The sequence below is a fragment of the Musca domestica genome, unplaced genomic scaffold, assembly GCF_030504385.1.
Source record: "Musca domestica strain aabys unplaced genomic scaffold, Musca_domestica.polishedcontigs.V.1.1 20, whole genome shotgun sequence".
Lineage (NCBI taxonomy): Eukaryota > Metazoa > Arthropoda > Insecta > Diptera > Muscidae > Musca > Musca domestica.
Window position 1 is genome coordinate 1,481,694 of NW_026712250.1, and position 20,838 is coordinate 1,502,531.

General features: G+C 32.8%; 1 protein-coding gene across 2 annotated transcripts; it reads right to left on the reverse strand.

The window, feature by feature from the left end:
• Positions 1-501: 501 nt before the first annotated feature.
• LOC101895525 (protein ROP) lies at positions 502-19,125 on the reverse strand. 2 transcript variants are annotated; one of them, XM_005177336.4, is made up of 10 exons: positions 18,866-19,125; positions 17,161-17,340; positions 16,938-17,093; positions 14,581-14,684; positions 9,998-10,517; positions 9,727-9,848; positions 9,546-9,659; positions 9,314-9,481; positions 9,062-9,246; positions 502-7,138 (listed from the first exon to the last, which is right to left on the reverse strand). In XM_005177336.4, the coding sequence occupies exons 1-10, from the start codon at positions 18,891-18,893 to the stop codon at positions 6,916-6,918; spliced, it is 1,800 nt and encodes a 599-aa protein (XP_005177393.1). In that variant the 5' UTR covers positions 18,894-19,125; the 3' UTR covers positions 502-6,915. The 2 variants fall into 2 exon arrangements, with proteins under 2 accessions (XP_005177393.1, XP_005177392.1); XM_005177335.4 differs by lacking the exon at positions 14,581-14,684 and adding an exon at positions 16,722-16,828 and having other exon boundaries at positions 18,866-19,124.
• Positions 19,126-20,838: the final 1,713 nt, after the last annotated feature.

The following is a 20,838-nucleotide window of genomic DNA, read 5'->3' on the forward strand; positions in this document are numbered from 1 at the left end:
TTTTTATACAAATTTCGATAGTTGGTTTCAATTTTTTTGTTAATTCTTTTTTTAAACACATGTTATTGTTTTTTTTTTAAGAAAATTTACATATTTTCAGTGCTGAAATTCAATGGCAAATAATTATATTTATTCTTTGGAATTGTTATATCCTATACCATTATTTGGTTAGGATTTGTTTTAAACCTTTCAAATAGATTTCATTTTTTGTTATTTCAGAGCTAGCTACGGCAAATGTCCTACCTTAGATGTCAATGGCAGAACAATAACCAACTCCTTGATAACCACAAATGAAAATCCCAAATATCCGAAAGTTCCAATTGTTTTTGAAAACATTTGTTTTAAACCTTTCAAATAGATTTCATTTTTTGTTATTTCAGAGCTAGCTACGGCAAATGTCCTACCTTAGATGTCAATGGCAGAACAATAACCAACTCCTTGATAACCACAAATGAAAATCCCAAATATCCGAAAGTTCCAATTGTTTTTGAAAACATTTGGTTTTATTTTTATTATTTTCAATTGGTTTTTGTTGTTTATAAATGAAATTGTTTGCAATCTTTTATTATTTATTTATTGCCAACAATTTGCCCTGGGTGAACGTAAAGGGAGTTATGGTATGGCTGATTTTTGACATTCCGTGTTGTGTTTGGTTTTGCAGTTTTTTTTTTTTTTTTTTTTGTAAGTCCTTCCTTTTCAAAGTGTTTTGTTACTCCAATCTTTTGTGGTATTGAATTAAATTGACTCTGCCTTTAATAATTTGTTGTTCCTTCAGTGTTTCTTGTTTTGTTTCTTTTGCTATATAGAATTTCATAATATTTTATGACGGCCCTAGATAAAACATGTTGTGGTTTTTTGTTAAATATTTTGTTTGTTTTATATGTTTGTTAGTTGTTAGGTAACGCAAAATTTTTAATTCAAAATTGAATAAATAAAAGAATCTTTTGATGTTTTTTACTAATTAATAGCCATTGGATTGAGTTAATCAAAATTTTTGTTGTTAAATTCTTTTAAAAAAATTATGTTTTTTTTTTTGTTTGCCAGGAGTTCCTTATTTGGTTGGTTGTTATTCAATTTTGGATGGCTCCTCAAGAATGTTGTTATTTTGATATTGCTACTATTTGTTGTTGTTGTTGTTCTTTTGATCAATTTGTTTTCGTCTGCTTTGCTTTAACCTAACTTCTTGCTTTTGTTTAATACTTATTAAATACTATATGAATATTAATTGATTATATATTGTTGTTGTTGTTTTTGTGAAATGTGTTGTTTTTGTTATTATGCAACATCAATTCGTTTTAACTTACATGCTAGTGTTTGTTAATAATATTATTAATAATTACTCTTATATACGTTGTTATTTTTAAGTAAGCAATAATTGTTCGGATTACTATAATAGACATTAAGAATAAATATTTTTTTCATTTCATTTATTAATTATTTGTTTCATTTCAAAAAAATTGCAAATTTTCTTTGTTTTGTTTTTTTTGTTTTAATTAATTAATATATACTAATAATAAATATAGTTTGTTTTGTTAATAATAAACGAGTTGTTTGGTTTTAGGTTTTTGTTAATAATTTTTCATTAAATATAATAATAAAAGTGTTATTATTGGTTTGTGGTTAGTAGTTTTTTTTTTGGTTAGAAAACATATTTGGAGAGAAAAAATAAAGTAAATCCGAGACTTAGTAGCTAGCTGGTGAGATGTAAGCCAAGAGAGAATTCTTCACTCAAGTGTCTCCATGGAGGGGAAACACGGCTTCGTGGGGGGTTGGCAAGGCCCCCCTTCTGTGGTGGTCTCATAAGGAAATACTTCATGTTGTTGTGGTTATAATAAATTGTTGTTTAAACTTGAAAATGTATAACTTGTGGTGTATGTAGCCTTTATACTAGAGCCGTCATCTGTTTTATTTGAATAATTGATTTTTCTTTTTGTCTAATTTGGTTTAGGGGTTGTTTCTTGAGATTTGGTTCATTATTGTTTTGGGTTGACTTAAAAGCTAATTTCATTTATATCTTCTTCTTCTTGCATTGAATATTAAAATTTTATATAGCTGTTTTCAGAGATCTCGGTGTGATTATGCAATAATAATGAACTAATTTCTTTTTTTGAATATATTTTCTCAGGGGTTGCAGAACATTTAAATTGGATTTTTGTGGGGATATATATGTATTCAGCTTAACCTAAACCAAAGTACAACACACGTGTGCGTGTGTGTGAAAAGTACTTTGGCAAATCTATCAACTAGGGAATTTTGAAGAAATTTACTCCCAAGTCAGTTGTTGTTATTTGACTCTTCTATTTCCTATGCTCTTTCGACATAACAAGTCAAAAATCATTGACATATGTAAATTCAGCTAAATTTCTTTGTTTGCATCAAAATAGAGAGCCTCTTCTCCTGCTCTTTTCTAACTCTTCTAACTTACTACTTGATTCTCTTCACTTCTACATCTCATTGTATATAGCGAGCCCAAAGTCCTATTCTATTAATTTGTCATATTAGAAAACAAAAAGAAGTTTTTGATGTTCGTTTTTTTCACGTTATTGGTTTATAGAGAAATGATGTTCGTCTCTATTTTGTTTTTAAAGTTGCATTGGTTTGTAGGCTACCGAGTGAAATAACTTCTAATTTGTATTCCGTAGAACAAATTGAAGAAAACAAATCTTCATGTAAATTTATATTCATGTAAACCAATCGGAATTTCCCATTTTCCTGGCGTTTGCACAAATGTGGTTTCGAACAAAGTAAGAAGTCCAATACCGAAAAAATGGACTACTTTAAACAAGTTTTCAAAATTTTCTTTATTAAGTTTTTGAATTTCGGGAATTTAATCCTCATAAATGCAATAGACCTCTTTATCAGGTGAAAGAAATGGCAAAATCAGTTCATAGTCTTCGCATGCCGTCAAAAGTTTTTATTGAAGGAATCTAAAACAATTGAATATAGTCCCGAATGTTATATACCCTGTGTAGCTCTAAGGTTAATGGTATAAACTATCGATTGCAAAGAATTTTTATACTCAATTTTAATAGATTTCTGGTCCCAAAATCGAATGACGGCATGCGTCTTTGCGACCTTATTGAAGCTTATGCAATTGTCTTCCGATTTGGTTTACATTTTAAATTCCCCTGGTTGTGGAGGCAATAATTTCAAAACGTTTTGGGGTAAAGCACTTATAACTAATTGGGTTTTGTTTAAGATTATTATATAATGATTAATATAAGTCATACAATATTGATTTGATTATGATTATGTTAAACATATAGCCCACAGAAACAAAGAAAAAAGAAATTGTTTTAATTCCCATTGGGAAGTGAAAACAATTCTTTTTCCCCTTCGGAAGGCTTTATGTTCGATGGTATTTTTTTCAAGTCTAAGGGGGGAAAGCTATGAAAAAATTTAAATGGAATACTCTTTGGATTATCTGTGTTGTAAAATGATTTTTATTTATTCTAATACAATTAAAAACGGAAATGTTTTATTTTTGCAAATCACTGCCTTGAATTGCCGGTTAGTTTGAGTAAAATGTCTTGTTTTTTGACAAATGTTTAATCCTAACCTCAAATGTTGAAGAGACTGTCTATTCTCTTTTAGGTGAGTTGTTTAAGAGAGTACTACATAAAGAATTGCTACTCTCCTCAAAGGCCAATCAAATTGATAATAATGAAATTATTTAAGATTTTCCCCATAAAAACCAGTTGAAAATATATTTTATTTATATTAACAGCCTGTTTTTATGGAACTTCTTTTTCATTAAAGAGACAGACAGCGAGATGCAGGCAAATGACAGAAAATTGCAGAAAACAAAATGGTGCTAAACACACACAACTCTTTAAAGTGTCACAAAGAAAGAGAATATGGAAGAGTAATCTCATTATATAATTACTCATGGAAAATTTGAATGTTATAGGAAATATATCTGCACAAATTGAAATTGTTAGACAAATTCGAATAGAAGAAATCCGAATTAACCTATACCGCATATTATTATTCGTTTAGGATATTGTTTTGCTATTTCTTCGTTCAGAATATGATGATGATATTGTTGTTGCTTTCATTAAGCCTCTCCCGTTCACTTCTAGCCCAAATGTGATTGGGAGATTTGGGGGGGGGGAGATAATTTCTCCCTTATACAGAGAAATCTTAACAAAATCTGCTTGTGCAAACAACGAAATTTCCCCCTTAGATGAAATAAATACAATATGGGCGTGAATAAAATATATATGTGATAATAAAATTATGTGATTAATATAAGTAATATATGTATGTATAAGAGTTCTTAAATATTTATTTTAAGAATAATAATATGCAATAAAATCCAATTTAAAAACGTTTTGATTTGGATTTAATATGGAATACATCCATCCTGAACCTTGTAAAGGGGAGCATAATATTCGTAACGTTATTACTATTTCAAAGATAAATATTTAAAACTCTTAATATTGTTATGTTATATATTTTTATTAATGTGGAAACATTAAATATTTGTTTTTATATATGTATGTATGATAATATATGTTTTTTTTTGTTAACGTATAACCTTTCTTTCAAATTACTTGAAACCGGATAAACGTTATGTGTAATGTATATATATTTTTGTTTGTTATTGAAATATTTTAATAATTTGCATGCAATATATTTCTTTTTTTACGTTTAGATTTGAAAATGATTTTGCATTTGTAACACATAAAAACACATTGAAATAAGTTTTTTTTATGTGCATGTTTAGAGCTTTTTCGCAATAGATGTTGAATGAATGCAAAATGGCTCATTGGAACATAATGCTGATGAGTTTACATAAATATGCATTTTTTATCTTTTAATATGATAAATGATATATAATGTTTTTAAATAAGTTATAATATATGTGAGTGTAAGAAATATATATATATATATATATATTTTTTAAATTTAAAGACAAATATTATACGTTTTTTCAATTGTTTTTTTTTTTTTTTTCTTAAATACTTTTTTTTCGAAATCCCCTTGGCTGCAAAGCCAATTTTTCTTGGGAATCGTATTTGTAGCTCAATTCTTTGTTACAATTTTATACTGTTGTTAATATCTAGCGGTTGTTTGTTTAAAGAATTTCATTAACTCCCTTTCGTTACCTAATGATGTTATAATTACTTGGCGGTAAGGGCAAATTGTTTACTAATTTTCCAATATGATTTTTTATTTTAAACAATTAATTATTAACAACAAAAGCATTGAAAATGGAATACTTTATTTACTTGTTTTATTTTTAAATTAAGAAAAACACATAATTATTTGCAATTCAATTCAGCTACTAATTTTGATGCAGGAAATGCGAAACGTAACAAAGTTACGCTTCAAATTTGTTAGAAAAAATTCCATGAATATCAGAATCTAATTTATGGGAAAAATCACAATTTATGAACAACGAATTTTTACTATTTGTTGGAAAAAAGTAGTAAAAATATTAAAATTCGAAGTGTTATGAGAAAAAATAAATTTTTTTAATTGTTTTCTGGAAATGTAAAAATTTATTAGGAATTATTTGCCAAAACCCTGATAAAGGGCAGCAGTGGTCGATCACCCACCATACATGGGAGCCTTTACAACCCTAGGCCTTTGCAAATTATGCTGAATTTGAAATTGAAAAAAGCCTTTATAACCTTAGGCCTTTGCTGATTATGCTGAATTTTAAAATTGAGAAAAGCTTCTGTTAATATGAGGATTTTTAGAGAAAATCAATGAAATTGTTGTTGATATTGAGCTGGGTTCAAAATATTGCCAAAAACATTTTCCTTGCATAAGTATTTTTAAATTTTTTAAACCCGAAACAAATTCAGGCCATGGAAAACGTTCGTTTTTATAGTTTGAAATATTTGATAATTTTTCTTTTAAGTTCAAAAGATAAAAGTAACATGTGTTTTGTTTGTTATGTTATAAAATTTTAGAAAAACCTAAAAAAATCTTTTATTTTTTTCCTTAACTATTTAAGAAGATTATTTATTTATTTATTTTTCACTAATTTATGAATGATGCTTTGTTGGTTGGTGGTTGTAACATTGTTAATTTTTTCTAAAATTTTAAAGAGAAGAGATAGAGTTTTGTTTGTTTTTTGTTTTTTATTTCAATTAGAAGTGTAATGTTTATTATGAATTATATTTTGTTCAATTTGTTTAAAACATTTTTTGCTTTTGAATATAGTTGCATTTTGTTATAAATATGGATGTTGCTTTCTTTATTTTAAACTATGCTAAAATTACACAATATAAACATGTTCAGATAAAGCTAATAATGCAATAAATAGTACCTCTTTTCAAAGACAACAATAAATGTCTTTTTTGTATTAAGTTTTAAATTTGAATTGCTACACTTACTTTCCATAACCTTGTTTTCTTGCCAACTGCTAAAGATAATACAGATGTGAAAGTGGAATATATATTGTGGTTACATATATATATTATAAGGAAACAAATAAACGAACGTATTATTTATTTATACTTCTCGACTTAATTATTAAATAATGCAAGTGTAATTGTTATAAGAACAAGAAAAAGAAAATGGTGTGGTTGTGGTATTCCTCAGTAAATGTCTTACTTGACGACAAACTTCAAAACTTTTGCTGCTTTTGTTCACTACACATTTGTTGTTTTTACTATATCTTAAATTTGGATATATATTTCTCTTTCTGTTTTTTTGTATTTTTTGTATTGTTTATATAATTAATAACATATAGAAGAATTGGTTTTTGTTAGTTTTAAATATGTTCCTTTTGTTAGTAGTAGTAATAGTAGTTGTAGTTGTTGTTGTTGAAATCTTATCATCATAAATATTGTAATAATTTACTATGTTGTTGTAAGCATCATATACTCGTCTACATACACAAACAATATTTAGTTTATATATTTTGTTTATATTTAATTATACTGTGGTGTGAGGCGCTTAGTCCTCTTTGGTGAGGGAACCCAAGTCGCTTAAGAAAGTCTCCGGTGTCAGAATGTGAGAAGAACCAATGACAACTTCCCAGTTTTTAACCGCATTGGTTACCTCGTAAGCACTGCGCATTTCGGACATGCAAACGCCGCCAACAATGAAGACAATTAGACGTGGAACATTTTTCACCTGAGCCTGAGTTTTATCCTTGTGCCAATGGCCGTAGCGGACACTTTAATGAAAAGAAAAACATAAATAAAATGAAAAAATATTTAAAAAAAAACAATATTTAAAAATAACCTTAAGAAATATAAAAGGACGGACAAATTTTCTATAGACCACGACTAGTATAGCACAATTGGCTGATTAATGTATTTCTGCGTATCAAAAAATCAGGCAGATTGTTATGATATTCTTTCTAAAAAAGCAAGTTATATAGGGGTGGCTTCATCAAATAGTGGATCTACGTTTAATATTTTGCAAGAACAGAGACCCAAATTGTCAAATTAAAGCCGATTTATTTGAAAAGTGAGGCAGAAACCTACGAATACCGAAAATCAGAAAACATAGTTATATGAGGGGCTATACATAAACATTGACCGATTGATTACTCTATTTTCAATAACAAACCTTCATAAAAACAAGTAGAACAGTTTTTCCGACAGGTGTATACCCCCGGCCTTGAGTTATGATTATTCAAACTGTTGGCCGAAACAGTTGGACAATATTGATCAATTCGTATCTGACCAAAGACAGATATACAAGGTGAGATGAAAAAAACTGCAATCAATTTCAGACTGCTGTTATTTCTAAACCACTCGTCCGGCTCCTGTTAAAATTATTCCAGTGACAGCTCATTATATTGTTTACAAGCGTACAAAAGCATTTTGGTGAGAATTTTCCAGAAAAAAAGTTATTCGTGATGGAATTAAAGCGTGATAGTGTGATTTCTTTATATTTGGCTGGAAAACCTCAAGTGGCTGTCGTTAGGGCACTCCAGCATTTAAATGTGAATAATTCTTTCGTGTTTTGTACCATCGCTCGTTACCGTGATACTGGTAGCGTGATACGGTAGCCCGACGTCAAGGAAGTGAACGGAAGAAAAAAAGCAACATCAGCAGAAATGGGTTGAAAAGTAAAGCAGCGACTTAATCGAAACCTGCGTCTCAGTGGCCGAAAAATGACTTGTGACCTGAACATATCGCAATATTCCATTCGACAAATATTGAAAAATGAGCCATTGAAATTCCAAAAAGTGCAAGAACTTACACCGCAACAGAAAGAAAATAATCTCAAAAGAGCGAAAGAGTTGCCTCGCTTGGTGAACTACCGAAAGTGGTGAACTGCCGAATTTGGTTTTCTCCGATGAGAAAACATTCGTTGTCCAGCAGTTTGGAAACAAACAAAATTATCGTGTTTACTAGCCAAAGAGGTCAGCTGAAAATGTGCACCTTCGGTTGGCCACCAGAACTCAAGCGCCGGCCATGGTGAAGGTGTGGGCCGCCATAACAGCCGATGGTCGCTCTCCGCTCGTATTAATCGACCGTGGCATCAGAATAAATGCCGAATATTATTGCGAAAATATTCTGGAGGGTGTATTAAAGCCTTGGGCACGCAAACATTTTGGCCGCAGACCTTGGACATTCCAACAAGACTCAGCACGCGCCACCCAAGAATGGTTACAAAATAAGGTTCCTCGCTTCATTTCCAGCGCATAATGGCCAGCAAAATTTCCGAAAACCAATCCGTTGGACTATTGTGTCTGGAGTATTTTGGAAAGCAAGGTTGGCACTAGAAAATACCAAAGTGTCGATCACCTCAAGCAAGTGCTTCGCCGGGAATGGGCCAAAATACCGCAGATCAACATTCGGGCAGCGTGTGACGATTTCATTGGCCATTTGAAGGCCATAATTCGTGCCAAAAGGTGAAATCTAAACTTATTCTAAAATTTGATGCTATTTCCGACATTTTTTGCTTTCATTCAAAAAATGTAAAAATTATGGCGTTTGACTTTGTTGCCATTTTTTCATCTCACCCTGCACATATACTACTCCAAATATTTTTCTAAGAATACATTTTCAGAATTATATTTTTCCATAATTGCATTACGACTACTCCAGATCGAGAGAAATGTTAATACAACTGTACCACCTACCTTGTTGGAGCGTGATAATTGGGATTTTGGGCCCTTCCGGTCAAGAAGGCAAAATGGCGTTGATCCAATTTGTCTTCAATGCAATCCTCCATGATGTCTTTGACAACGGGTGTCCAGCGAGACATTTGGTAGGTGTGCTCGGTAATGCGTTCCTTGCGTGGAACTGTGTAGACCTTTTTGCGTGACTGAAAAAAAAAACAAAGAAACGCCAAGTTAATACCCTTCCAAAGTGCCATACAACCGACCACTTACATCAGCAATGACATTGACACCCAAATGACTTAAATTGCGCACCATGTCTTGATCCTTGGGCGACAATTGGGCATGCGTAAATAGTTTGGTGAGATTTTCCTCAGTAATGCCATTCTTGATCATGACATACAAAGCAATGATGCGCACCTTATCATAGTTGGAGACATTCTATCGAAGAAATGGGAAATTGAATTGTTGGTAGGAGTGAATATTATTTGGGCTATTTACTTACCGCATCCAAAAGAATGGGTACAATGTTACGCATGTGATCCTTGATTTTTTCACCTTCGGCATCTGTGCCCATGGCCAAATCCTGTTCGACACGGCACAGTTTATCCACATAGTTCTAAACAAGGAAAAAATGAATTGAATATTTTAAGGACACCTTCGAACCAACCCCAATCGACAAATACCTGATAAGATTTCATGCAATCTTCGGCCAAATGCAAGTGAGTGGAGTACTTGGACAACTCCTTCTGATACTGTGGCATTTTCTTGATCATTTGTGACAAGTCACGCATGGAAGCCTTGTCAGCTATAAAAATTTAAATACATTTTGGAATTAATAATAATCACAATTGGCGGAAAAGATAAAAAAAAATCCACCACAGGCACTGTTTCTCTATTAACACCTAACACATACATAGGTCTATACACCTAGATGATCATTCTTTCTAAACTTACTAGAAGACATTCGCTTGGAATCGGTGAATTTCTTCAGATTCTGCGTAACCTGAGTGGAAACGACAGCAATATGTTGATGGCGCAGCTCAACCCACAAATCATCATTCTCATCCAGCAACACCTCCTTCTCCGGCTGATTGGGTCCGGGCGTAAAGCGATAGACATCGTTCTGTATCGGCAACAAGTCATAGGCCATGGCTTGCAGTGTCAATTCGTGCAACAAGGGCGATACGCAATCAAAACCACGATCCAAAATCAACAATTGTGAACGTGCTTTCTCCGAACCCTCGCCCATCGTTGGCTCGTCAGCCTTGTACGCATCCAGTTTTTGCTGAACTGCTGCAGCTAGGTCGATGTTGCGATCCCAATCAGTGCGATATCGCACCATCGGATACTCGCCGAGCGTAGCGCACAGGGTGGCTATTTGCTCGGCAATGCGCTCGAGGTGTTTGGCGCGTATCGAGGCGAATGCCGGTGAGTACAAACACTGAAAACTGTCTGGCGAATCGAGCGAGTAGACCTAAGAGAAGCACATTTGTTTCGGTTCAATTCAATTCATTTCATTTTTATTCAGAATTTTTTATTCAATCAATCAAAAACAAAATGCCATCACACATAGCACACAAGTTAGTGGTAGTAGTAGTTGTTGTTGTTGTTGTTATTATTATTATTTTTGTTAGGAGAGATTGATTAGTTATTAAAAGTGCATTTTAGGAGTGGGCCAAAATTTGGTTTTGATTTCGATTTGATTTTTGTTATTATTTTGGGTTATTTTATTTATTTGATAATTTTGATTGCGGTGCAGTTTGTTGTTATTGTTGAAGTTGAGTAGTAGTAGTAGTAGTAGTAGAGATAGTAGTTGAGAGAGTTGAGGAAAGTGGAGAAAGTAAACGTGCGTAAAAGTGGTTGGTGGTGGTTGGTTGGTGGTTAGTTGGTGTATTTGGAAAAGAAACACAAGATATTTTGCCACAGAAAAGAATATAACAAAATAAGAAGTACAATATTAATTTATTTTATTTAAATATACATTTTCATATGGTTTTAATTGGGGATTTATACACATTTGCTAGTAATTAATAATATTTTACATGTTTCTCATTCCATTTTCCAAAAGCATACAACACATACTCTGAGGATGAAAAGGCAGCGGGGGACACAAAATTATGCAAATGAATGATGAAATTATGGAAATGAAATTTTCCTTCGCTATAATGGCATCTCAAAAATGGAATTCCTAAACAGGAGTATATTTATAACAGGAAATAGTCTTTGTGACATTTAAGATGTAAAAAAAGTATCAGTCGGTATTGTCGACTGATGTCGACCTCTTAAAACAATTATTTATTTCCGGATTCAGAGTTTTTAGAATCTCAATAACTTTTATTGCGGGATTCTTAAATGAAACATTCTACAATAAACGGATGAAAAGTCTATAGGAGTAATAAATCCTTGTGTTCATTCTGAAACAGAGAAGAGAAAAGTGGAGGTTTCAAGTTAGGCCTCCTTGAAACGTGAGCCTGTACCTGCTAAACAGGTTCTAACTCCAAATTTCAATATTTAGCTACCTTCACAACATGTAGCCGAAGATAGGAGTAAATTGGGTTAGGTTTGGCAGGACAATTTAAGAGATGCGTCATAGTTTGGGGCGTTTTAAAACTCACTGTTGCAAGGTTTCTAGGGCCATATGACCGGCAATCTCGAGAAAATAAGCCTAATCCCTTCAATTCAATGGTAGGTCTGATCTAAGAATCGAGAAAATAGCCTAATCCCTTCTATTAATTTGTAGATCCGATTTAAGAATAGAGGCGGACATATTGACGGGCCAGTTCAATATTAGATATTTGGTCTCAAGATGGGATAACGATGGTCCCTACTACTGTAGACTCTGTGAGGACGAAAAAGAGGTAGAGGCGAGACATAGGGTGTTCGGTTGGTGAGAGATTCTTCATATCATGGCAAGGCAAGCTTTCATATAACTATATCTTGCTATCTCTTCTTTCTTTTACAATGGGTCAATGGTCTCCGAGTGAAGCAGCTACCGACTCCAGTGTAGATACGCATCCCGCAACCTAACCTATAACACCCTGGGCATGCGCTTCTCAGTAGTACTAGTACATATGAGTGTTTGCATTCTGCTAATCGGGTTAAAGCTCCAGGTTTAAAAATTCGGCTACTTTAACGTCAATTCATGCCCAATATGAATTGAGACGATTACTCCATCCTGAACGTAATTGCACCAAAACTACCCTGGTTTGTCTAGGCAGCTGGCATTTCTCAATCTTCATCAATTTGCGCCCAAAACGTATTGGCTAGCATTCTGATCGTGGTAGGGCAAAATTTTTCCTGGTTTGTGAAGCTTATGAAGGTGGACTCCGAGGACGGCACATGTACTGTAATTTTAAATAGCATTTGTGAATTGAACGTTTTATTACAGGTGGTTTTTCAAGGAGCGGCGCGTGCCCGGAAATTTATGTTGAAGTCATTACGGCCACAAAAGAATAGGAAAAAAATTTAAAAACCCCATACTGCTAAGAATATATAAAAAAGGGAAAATTATCTTGAAAATATTCGTCATATTTTAAATCTTCTTTCTTTCGGCTAACTCTGGGGACAAGTTCCTTCTGAAATGGTTTCTTGTCTGACATCTCTTGCACATGTTAAATGGTAAATTTAGTTTTTTGCTATTTGGGTTCTGCAAAAGGAGGACTAGGAGTCTGTGCCAGGTTTCGAAAGGGTTTCTAATCTGATTTTTTTTTTGTAATTTTTTTGCAGGTTGTGCTCCCCATAATCGTTTCGAAACATGAACTACGCATTGCTCCAAATTGAGTGTCAAGACATGTAGATTGCGGCTCGCGCATTAAAGCTATTAACCAGTTTAGCCACGAAATTGAAAGACTAAACAGTTTGGATCATATTTTTGGGCAAAATCCAGGCATTTCATTAATTTTTCGCGCTATTTAACCCATTTTAAAAATGAAAAAGATATGTAAATTATGAAAACAACTTCTTGTACATAATTTTGAATAAGTCTGACAGGAAGCCGGCATAGCCTCAGGGCTGTATTTCTGTAGTTTTACGAAGCTGTTCTACCTCCTTATTGGAATAGAGACTGAACTTGACTGCAAGCACTCCTTAGTTCCCTATCCTCTGATACCATTAAATGAATATCTTAATCGAACAAAAAAAGCTGCAATTAAATTAAAGCAAATAAAAATTGGCATTTCAAGAGTATGTGTCATATTAAAAGTAATATATATTATGCAGATATATATAAAAGTAATTCAATAGAAGCTACAGGGATATAGCTAAATCTAAAAGCAAGCAATAGGGTTTCACTGGTAAAGGCTGTAAGAATTGTTCTTAAAAATAATTGCTGGTAACATTTGATATTGTCATGATGCCCGTGAGTTATATGTCAAATTACATAAACAATTACAAATCAATGCATAAGACACCAATAGGGGTTGGGGGGGGTTCGCAATTTTGTGTCAAGCATTAAATGGACTCTTATCGAATTTGTGGGTTTTTGGGCCAATTTCAAAAGAGTTTATACATTCATTTGTAATTCAAACATTGTTTATTGGGGTTTCCTGGTGTGGGAGAGAAAGGAACAAGGATTTTGGGGATGCTTAGGATGGGTTTTTGGGTGATTGTCGTTTCTTTTGTTGGACTACGAAACGAGTCTATGTAATTTGGCATATATTTGTCTATTCGTGTAAATATAAAAAATATTTTTGCAATTTTTTATATTGAGTATCTTTTTAAGTTATATAGGCAGATGACGATTTGTTTATCTGTATATAACCATACACATTAAATTGAACACTACAAAACAAGTAAAACAAAACTTTAGGAGATTGTTTGGAGTTGTAGAGTGATAGCGGCTAGAGTATCACAGTTGAAATATTTCAATTTTATTCGTTTCGAGGTTGATGAAACGCACTGGGGTTTTTTGTTAAACAAAAACCCCTGGGAAAAGTTTGCGTAGCTGGATTTTCAATTGTCCTGAAATATTGATGGAAAGAAAAGGTCTGTAGAAATTCGTCGTCTGGGAAAAAGAAGTGATTTCTGAATTTCCCTTCTTTTCTATTTTTTTTATGTCTTCCCAAAGGACATACATATACATACACACATATGCATACATAGAATAAACATTAAATGTATATAAATTACAACATTTAATAGTAATATTAGAAGAATATTTAAAAAAGAACACAAACAACATCAAGAAGAAATCAGGACAATAAAAAACAAACAAGTGTTAAATTTGTTTTGTTTTCTTATCCTCCCTTTTTGTGGGCTTTAAAGTAGTAGGTTGTAGTATTTAGTTATGGTTTAGAGTAGAGTTGTAATAGTAATAAGTTACAATACAATAGAAGACACAAACATTTACAAAATACACGTCTATTTAGTAGTAGTAGTAGTGGTAAGTAGTAGTAGTAGTAGTGGAAAAGAGTTTGGAGTGTTTCTATTTTCATTTTGGGCTTGGTTTAGTTGGTCTGTGGTACTAGTACTTGGTGGCGTTTAAAATGTCTTTTTTTTTTTTGAGTTTTGAGTTTTGTTATTTTGTAAAGTTTTCGCACCTGGCATTCATATGGTAGAAATGCAATATTTATCTCCTTTAGAGTTTTGATCTTTCTTGCAGCGCACGATTTACACAAATCGTTAAATAATTCCTCCGGGCAGACTATAAATATATTATTGTATATAATAATAAAATATGTATATATGTTCTCAAAAAACAAACCACATGAGTTATGTTTGTTGGGGAGTCTTAAAAACTATGAAAATCAAAATTGAAAACAAGTGCAAAAATTGTAATAAATAAAACTGATTAGGTTCTAATGCTTTAGTTGTTTAAAGTCGATAAACAAAGGCTCATAGTTTATAAGCAGGCCTTTTTCAAGAAAAGAAAAAATCTACTGATTGTTTCTTAAAGGTAGGGAAAATTATATAAATATTTGTATGTTTATCAAGGGAATAAAAACTGCTAAGTAAACTTTTAGGTATATGGCTTTATCTTGTTTAAACATCTTACCCATAGCACTGAAACATTTTATATGCTTATTTCATTAAGTTAAGGAGACAATATTTAAAATCAAAAATATTAACCAAATAAAATCTTAACCTAAAATCTCGTAGCCTTGGCAAGACAAAAACTAAAAATTATAATCGAAAATTTAGAAAAAAATCTAAAAAAATAATATAACAATAGCCTGTGTTTCCCAGAAGCCAAAATTAATGAAAACTTAAAGTTGAAATAAAGTCCCACCTAAGCTCTAATATTCCTTTTAAAATACTAATTATACAGGGTGAGATGAAAAAACTGCAAGCAATTTAAGACTTCCTTCGTTTCTAAGCCACTAGTCCGACAGCTTTTAAAATTATTTCAGTGACAGCTCATTATATTGTTTACCAGCGTATAAAAGCATTTTGCTCTTCTGAATCTCATTGACAGCTTTTAATGATTCGAAGCGACTCCTCAAACATTTCATCAAATGCTCCACCGTTTGGAGCTCTTTGGAATCCACAATCGACTGCTCATACAACATATGAGTAGTGTTGTCCATTCTCTTTGTTAAGATGTGGATTAAGGGTGGATCCCATTCTTTTGGCTTTACTCCAAGACCCTCTAATGCCTATAACGATTCATGAAGACTGTCATGAAAGTCCTTCACTGATCTGCCATCGCCAGACATGTTGGGCAGGTTTAGCGTTCTCTCAAATATAGTTGACACTTGAGCTCTCTTGTTGTTGTACCTGTCTTGGAGTGTCTTCCAGACAATATCGTAATTCGATTTAGGGATTTCTTTATATTTGGATGGAAAACCACAAGTGGCTATCGTTAGAACACTCCAACATTTAAATGTGAATAAATCTCCAAAATATCCGGATGCCAATCCGTTGGACTATTGTGTCTGGAGTATTTTGGAAAGCAAGGTTGGTATTAAAAAATAGCAAAGTGTCGATCACCTCAAGGAAGCGCTTTGCCGGGAATGGGCCAAAATACCGCAGTGCAACATTTGGGCAGCGTGTGACGGTTTCATTTCAAATCAAATCTAAACTTATTATAAAATTTGATGCTATTTTCGAAATTTGTTGCTTTCATCAATAAAATTTAAAAAAAAATATAAAAATTATGGCGTTTGACTTTGTTGCAGTTTTCAATCTCATCCTGTATGTGTATATCTGCTAAAAACATTCCCTTTAGCTGAGTTCCGCCTACACTTTTTAGCTGGCCATTTGCCAAAGAAAACTTATGGAATTAGAGGACTACGTTAGGGCAAAATATACTATGCAAAACTAGGTCATAACATACACATTTGTATGTTGCAGTTTTGGATGCAATCCAATTTTGTTTCTCTTACCAAAGAAAAAAACCAGGTAATCGAGAAAAAGCACATCCTTTTGATATAATTACATCACATTTAAAAGACAATGATGGACACTTGGACACATAATATGAATGGCGGGTAATGTGTGTATAAAACTCAAGTTATTTGCATCATGAAGCATTAGTTTGTCATTAAGCGGCAGATATTGTTAGAAATTAGTATTGTATTCTTATGATGGACCTTAAAACGAACCTTCTCCATCCATGGCAAAAGACAGAAAAGATAAAAACACATACACACATATACGAATGGAATTTATGCGAAAAAGGACATAAAATATCTTTTCAACTCATTCTCGGAGTTGATGGTTTTTTTTTTTTTTATTATACCTGGCTCTCATATGCCAGAAAGGCAATATTGATTTCTTTGAAACAAGCTATACGATTGACTAATTGCTTTTCGGCTTTTATCATTTCAAATATTTCATCGGGCACGGCTAAACATAAATAAATAAAAAATTATAAAGAAATTATAAAAAACAAAACATAAAATAAGAAAAACAAAAAAAAAATACTCTTTCGCTCTTATACCAACATTCGACTTACCCTCAGTGAAGAATACATGGGCATAACGATACATGGGGCGAGCTGGATTCTCAAAATCACGTATCAAACCAGCCACCGAATCTTGAGATGGTGTAATCAAATAAATGGCATCCATAGATGGCAAGGGTTCTCGTTTTTTGTTAATATCTTCCACCACTGTAAATAAAAAAAGAAAATATGGTATTGAATTTGCAAGAATATTGAAAATGTCGCATGTACTTACATGTAATGCCTTCGGCACTAATTTCATGCATTTTGGTACATGCCGATACCATGCGCATGCCCAACTTATCAACAACAAGCACACGCCAGTCCATGTTTGCTTTGGAAGCAGCAGCACTAGCAGCCGTGGCTCCTTTCTTGGGAGGTGGTGGTTTGTACTTGACCACCTCGTTCATAATTTCTAAAAGGAGATAAAAATCACAATTAAATAACGTAATTGAAATAGAAGATGCGGAATAATGGGATCTGGGTAAAATTATTTCTGAAAGAGTTCAATTTTATTGAAATGGTCATTGGATTGAATTACAAGAGGATATCATAAATAAAAATAGTTTTCTGGATATGCGACGAAAACGTTTAATTTAAAAATGTTTTTGTGAAAAGGAATCCCCTTAAATTTAAGTTATTTCTATTGAAGAAAGAGTTCTGTGAAAAATTTAGAGAACCTTGGGCTGGATTCTTGTTCTATGAGAACATAAAATGAAAAATATTTCCTTTACGCGAATCCCGCCCCTGGACGTTCTTCCAGAATATCGACAATGCGAAACTAACTAAAAGTAGGTGATTTCATATTCAAAAGTTTCTGTTAAAAATGGGAATGCTGAAACTAAAAATTTCTGTAAGAAATCTAGGGATCCTAATACCAGAATGTCTGACATAAAAGTGGTGATTGTTTGAATTATAAGGCGAAATAGGTTATTTTAAAAGGGTTTCTGTAAAGAGTGGGGAAATCCTAGACACCAACAATGACTCAAGCTCTCATCTTCGTTTGTATGGATATTGTTGTTCTCTTGCCATCATCGCTGCCTACTGCTGTTGTTGCCATTGATGATTATGAGAAAGCGAAAACAAGTCATACAACAAAAGCAAGAAAAAAAAAACAATCAACGCTAAATAATTATGACTCACTTTTGTTTAATAATAAACATACAAGGCACTAAACGCCGCCTCATACTAGACGAGGGGAAAGGCAATACGAGCATATGTTATCAACCACTTTGCCTAACTTTACATTCCAAATAACAGATTGTAGGGTACATTGTAAACAATAAAAAAACCGTGACAACTAATGTCAACAAATCTCCTTCATGACATCGCTGAGAGAAGAAACAAAAACAAACACCATTTGACAGTTCTGCCTCTTCTTACGGAATGGTGGAATTATAATTTGAGGACATGGGGGTGGGTTACACGCACACTTTTTTCAATTCTATCCTAAAAATGCCTGAGCACAAGACCACTATGTGATGACGTTTTTCGCATTTGCGCATTCACTTGGGAAGGGACTTTATTTTCGGTATCCAATGCAGAAAGGCCTACACCACTGCTTTGCTAACAGGAGGGGGGTTGGGAAATCTCTAGATCAACCAAATGACAACGCTTCCAAAAAGGTCAATACGGGGGGCGTTCAACGAGACAGCAGGCAAGACAAATACACAATTTACACCATCATCAACTGGGAAAAATCAATAGACCGATAATGGAATAAATGCTGCTATATTCAGCCAGATTTTCCTTGCCACATTCTCAAATCAATTTATTACACTTTTCTATCGCTCAATTCAAGGTGGAGCCTTAACATATTTGTCTACTCCACTTTTTGTTACTTTTTTTCCACACAACCAATTAGCATAGATAAGTTTTTTTTCTTTTCACATTTTTCCAACTTCAGTTGTAATCGCGTTCCAAGGTTTTCGGCTACTTACTTTGTCCAACCAACATTTTCAAAGCCATTTTTGGTGTTTTTGTATTGCAATTTGTTCAATAAGTCAAACGGAATTCTTGTATTTTTCACTTTTTCACTGGCCCAAATGTTGTAGCAATCTGTTCCGTCACACAAAAAATTATGAACCCCGTTTTGATGTTTTTCACAGGCCTCTTCTATCTACAGCAAATGTTTTTCTACTTTGCGTCGTTGTATATTCTCCAAAAATCCCCACATAACTAAATTTTATTGGAGCTGTGTCATTTATGTGAGGCATACGCGTATGACGCTTAAAGAGAGAAATGGCTTAAGTTGAAAATTGAGCAAGAATATTTTGAAACCAAGAAAGGATATATAAATGCGCGAAAGATAAAATTTATTTATATTTTGAACATTTGGAAGTGTGTAAAATTAAACTACAATTTAATTCCTTAGAACATTTGTTAAAAAATTCCCTCTATTTAAGTTTAAATAAAAAGAAAATACAGTATGGACTTAGTACTTTTTTCAACAGCATAGGGAAATTTGTTATTTTATGACATTATGTACTCTCTTGCTGAGAGAGATTGTCATATGTCAAAACGTCAAGCACACTCTGCAGCCCGTATGATTTTGTCGGCGTTCAAACATTTTATCAAACAGTGAAATATAACATATAGGAAAGCTAAATGCTACGAATATTTACAGCAGTTATTAGTCATAACAAGTTTAAATGAAATATCACTTTTATATTATATATATATTATATTATATAATTTTAACATCTTATTATTACAATGGAACAAAATAACAAAAAAAAATTGAGAGGTTTAGATTTCATTTATTGTTATATCAACTCTGATTGCATGACTAGGCTTAACGAATTATTTTCTCTGTTGAATGGAGGAAAAAATTATTGCTTACTATTGTTCCCATCCAAGATCGACTGATTCAAAACTTTCAGGAAATTTTGAGTTTTATAGGAAATAACTTAAAACATGAAAATAGTCATTTAGCATATTATTTAGTATTGTAATATTGATGTACTTTGAAATTAATGAACCAACGCAACAAAGAACCCTCAAAGCTCAGCTTCATTGGACATTTTATACGCAAATAAGTTCGTTTTGACGATTTAAAGACATCTATTAAACAATTTTACCATACAGACAGCAAAAGAATAAAATGTTGCTTTTTAAAATAATTGAAACATTAGTTAACTACTTAAATATAAAAAACACCCTTCAGACATCCTTTAAATAGAGTTCCTGTCATGAATGTGTTTAACATATTGCAAATATCTTTAAAGATATGTATGTGTATTGCTTTGGCATTGCGCAAAAGCAGAGTGAAAACATTATTATTGCCATTAAATCCAGCTGCATCAAATTGGTATGGCGATAATGTTCTTGGCTTTTTTGTGATAATTACAATTTATATGTATGTGAAGCATCATTATTCAGCTGCCCAACCAGCCAAGCACGCACACATTTAACGATATTTATGCAAATGATTATCAATTTCGAACAGGAACACAGCTTTTCACAGAAATGTCCATTCAGCGGCCTTCTTGCCATCGTCATCTTCACTTTGAGGTGGTGATTTTTGTTTCAATTCCTTTCCTCTGCTACATCCCTTGTTTCATTTGTATTGCAGCCTTTAGGCTTTTAAAAAAAATCGATGGAAAGAGAATCAGACAAAAAACGACATATAAATCCATATAGAATGGCAAGAAAGGTTATATAGGACATTTGAAATTGCAACTTTATTGCTTTCCATATTTTGCTTTTCTCAGACATTCACTTGTTTTTGCAATCGGTTGCTATACTCCAAATTTGCAAAGATACCTAAAAAGGATATTATTATACGTTTGTATAACTATAGGCTGCATATTATTATTACCAACACAATAATTCTTAAATCCTCTTCCCCAACAGCCAGACAGCGAACAACTTGCCTTGTATTTTGAACTCCTGGCATTTGTATACCGACAAT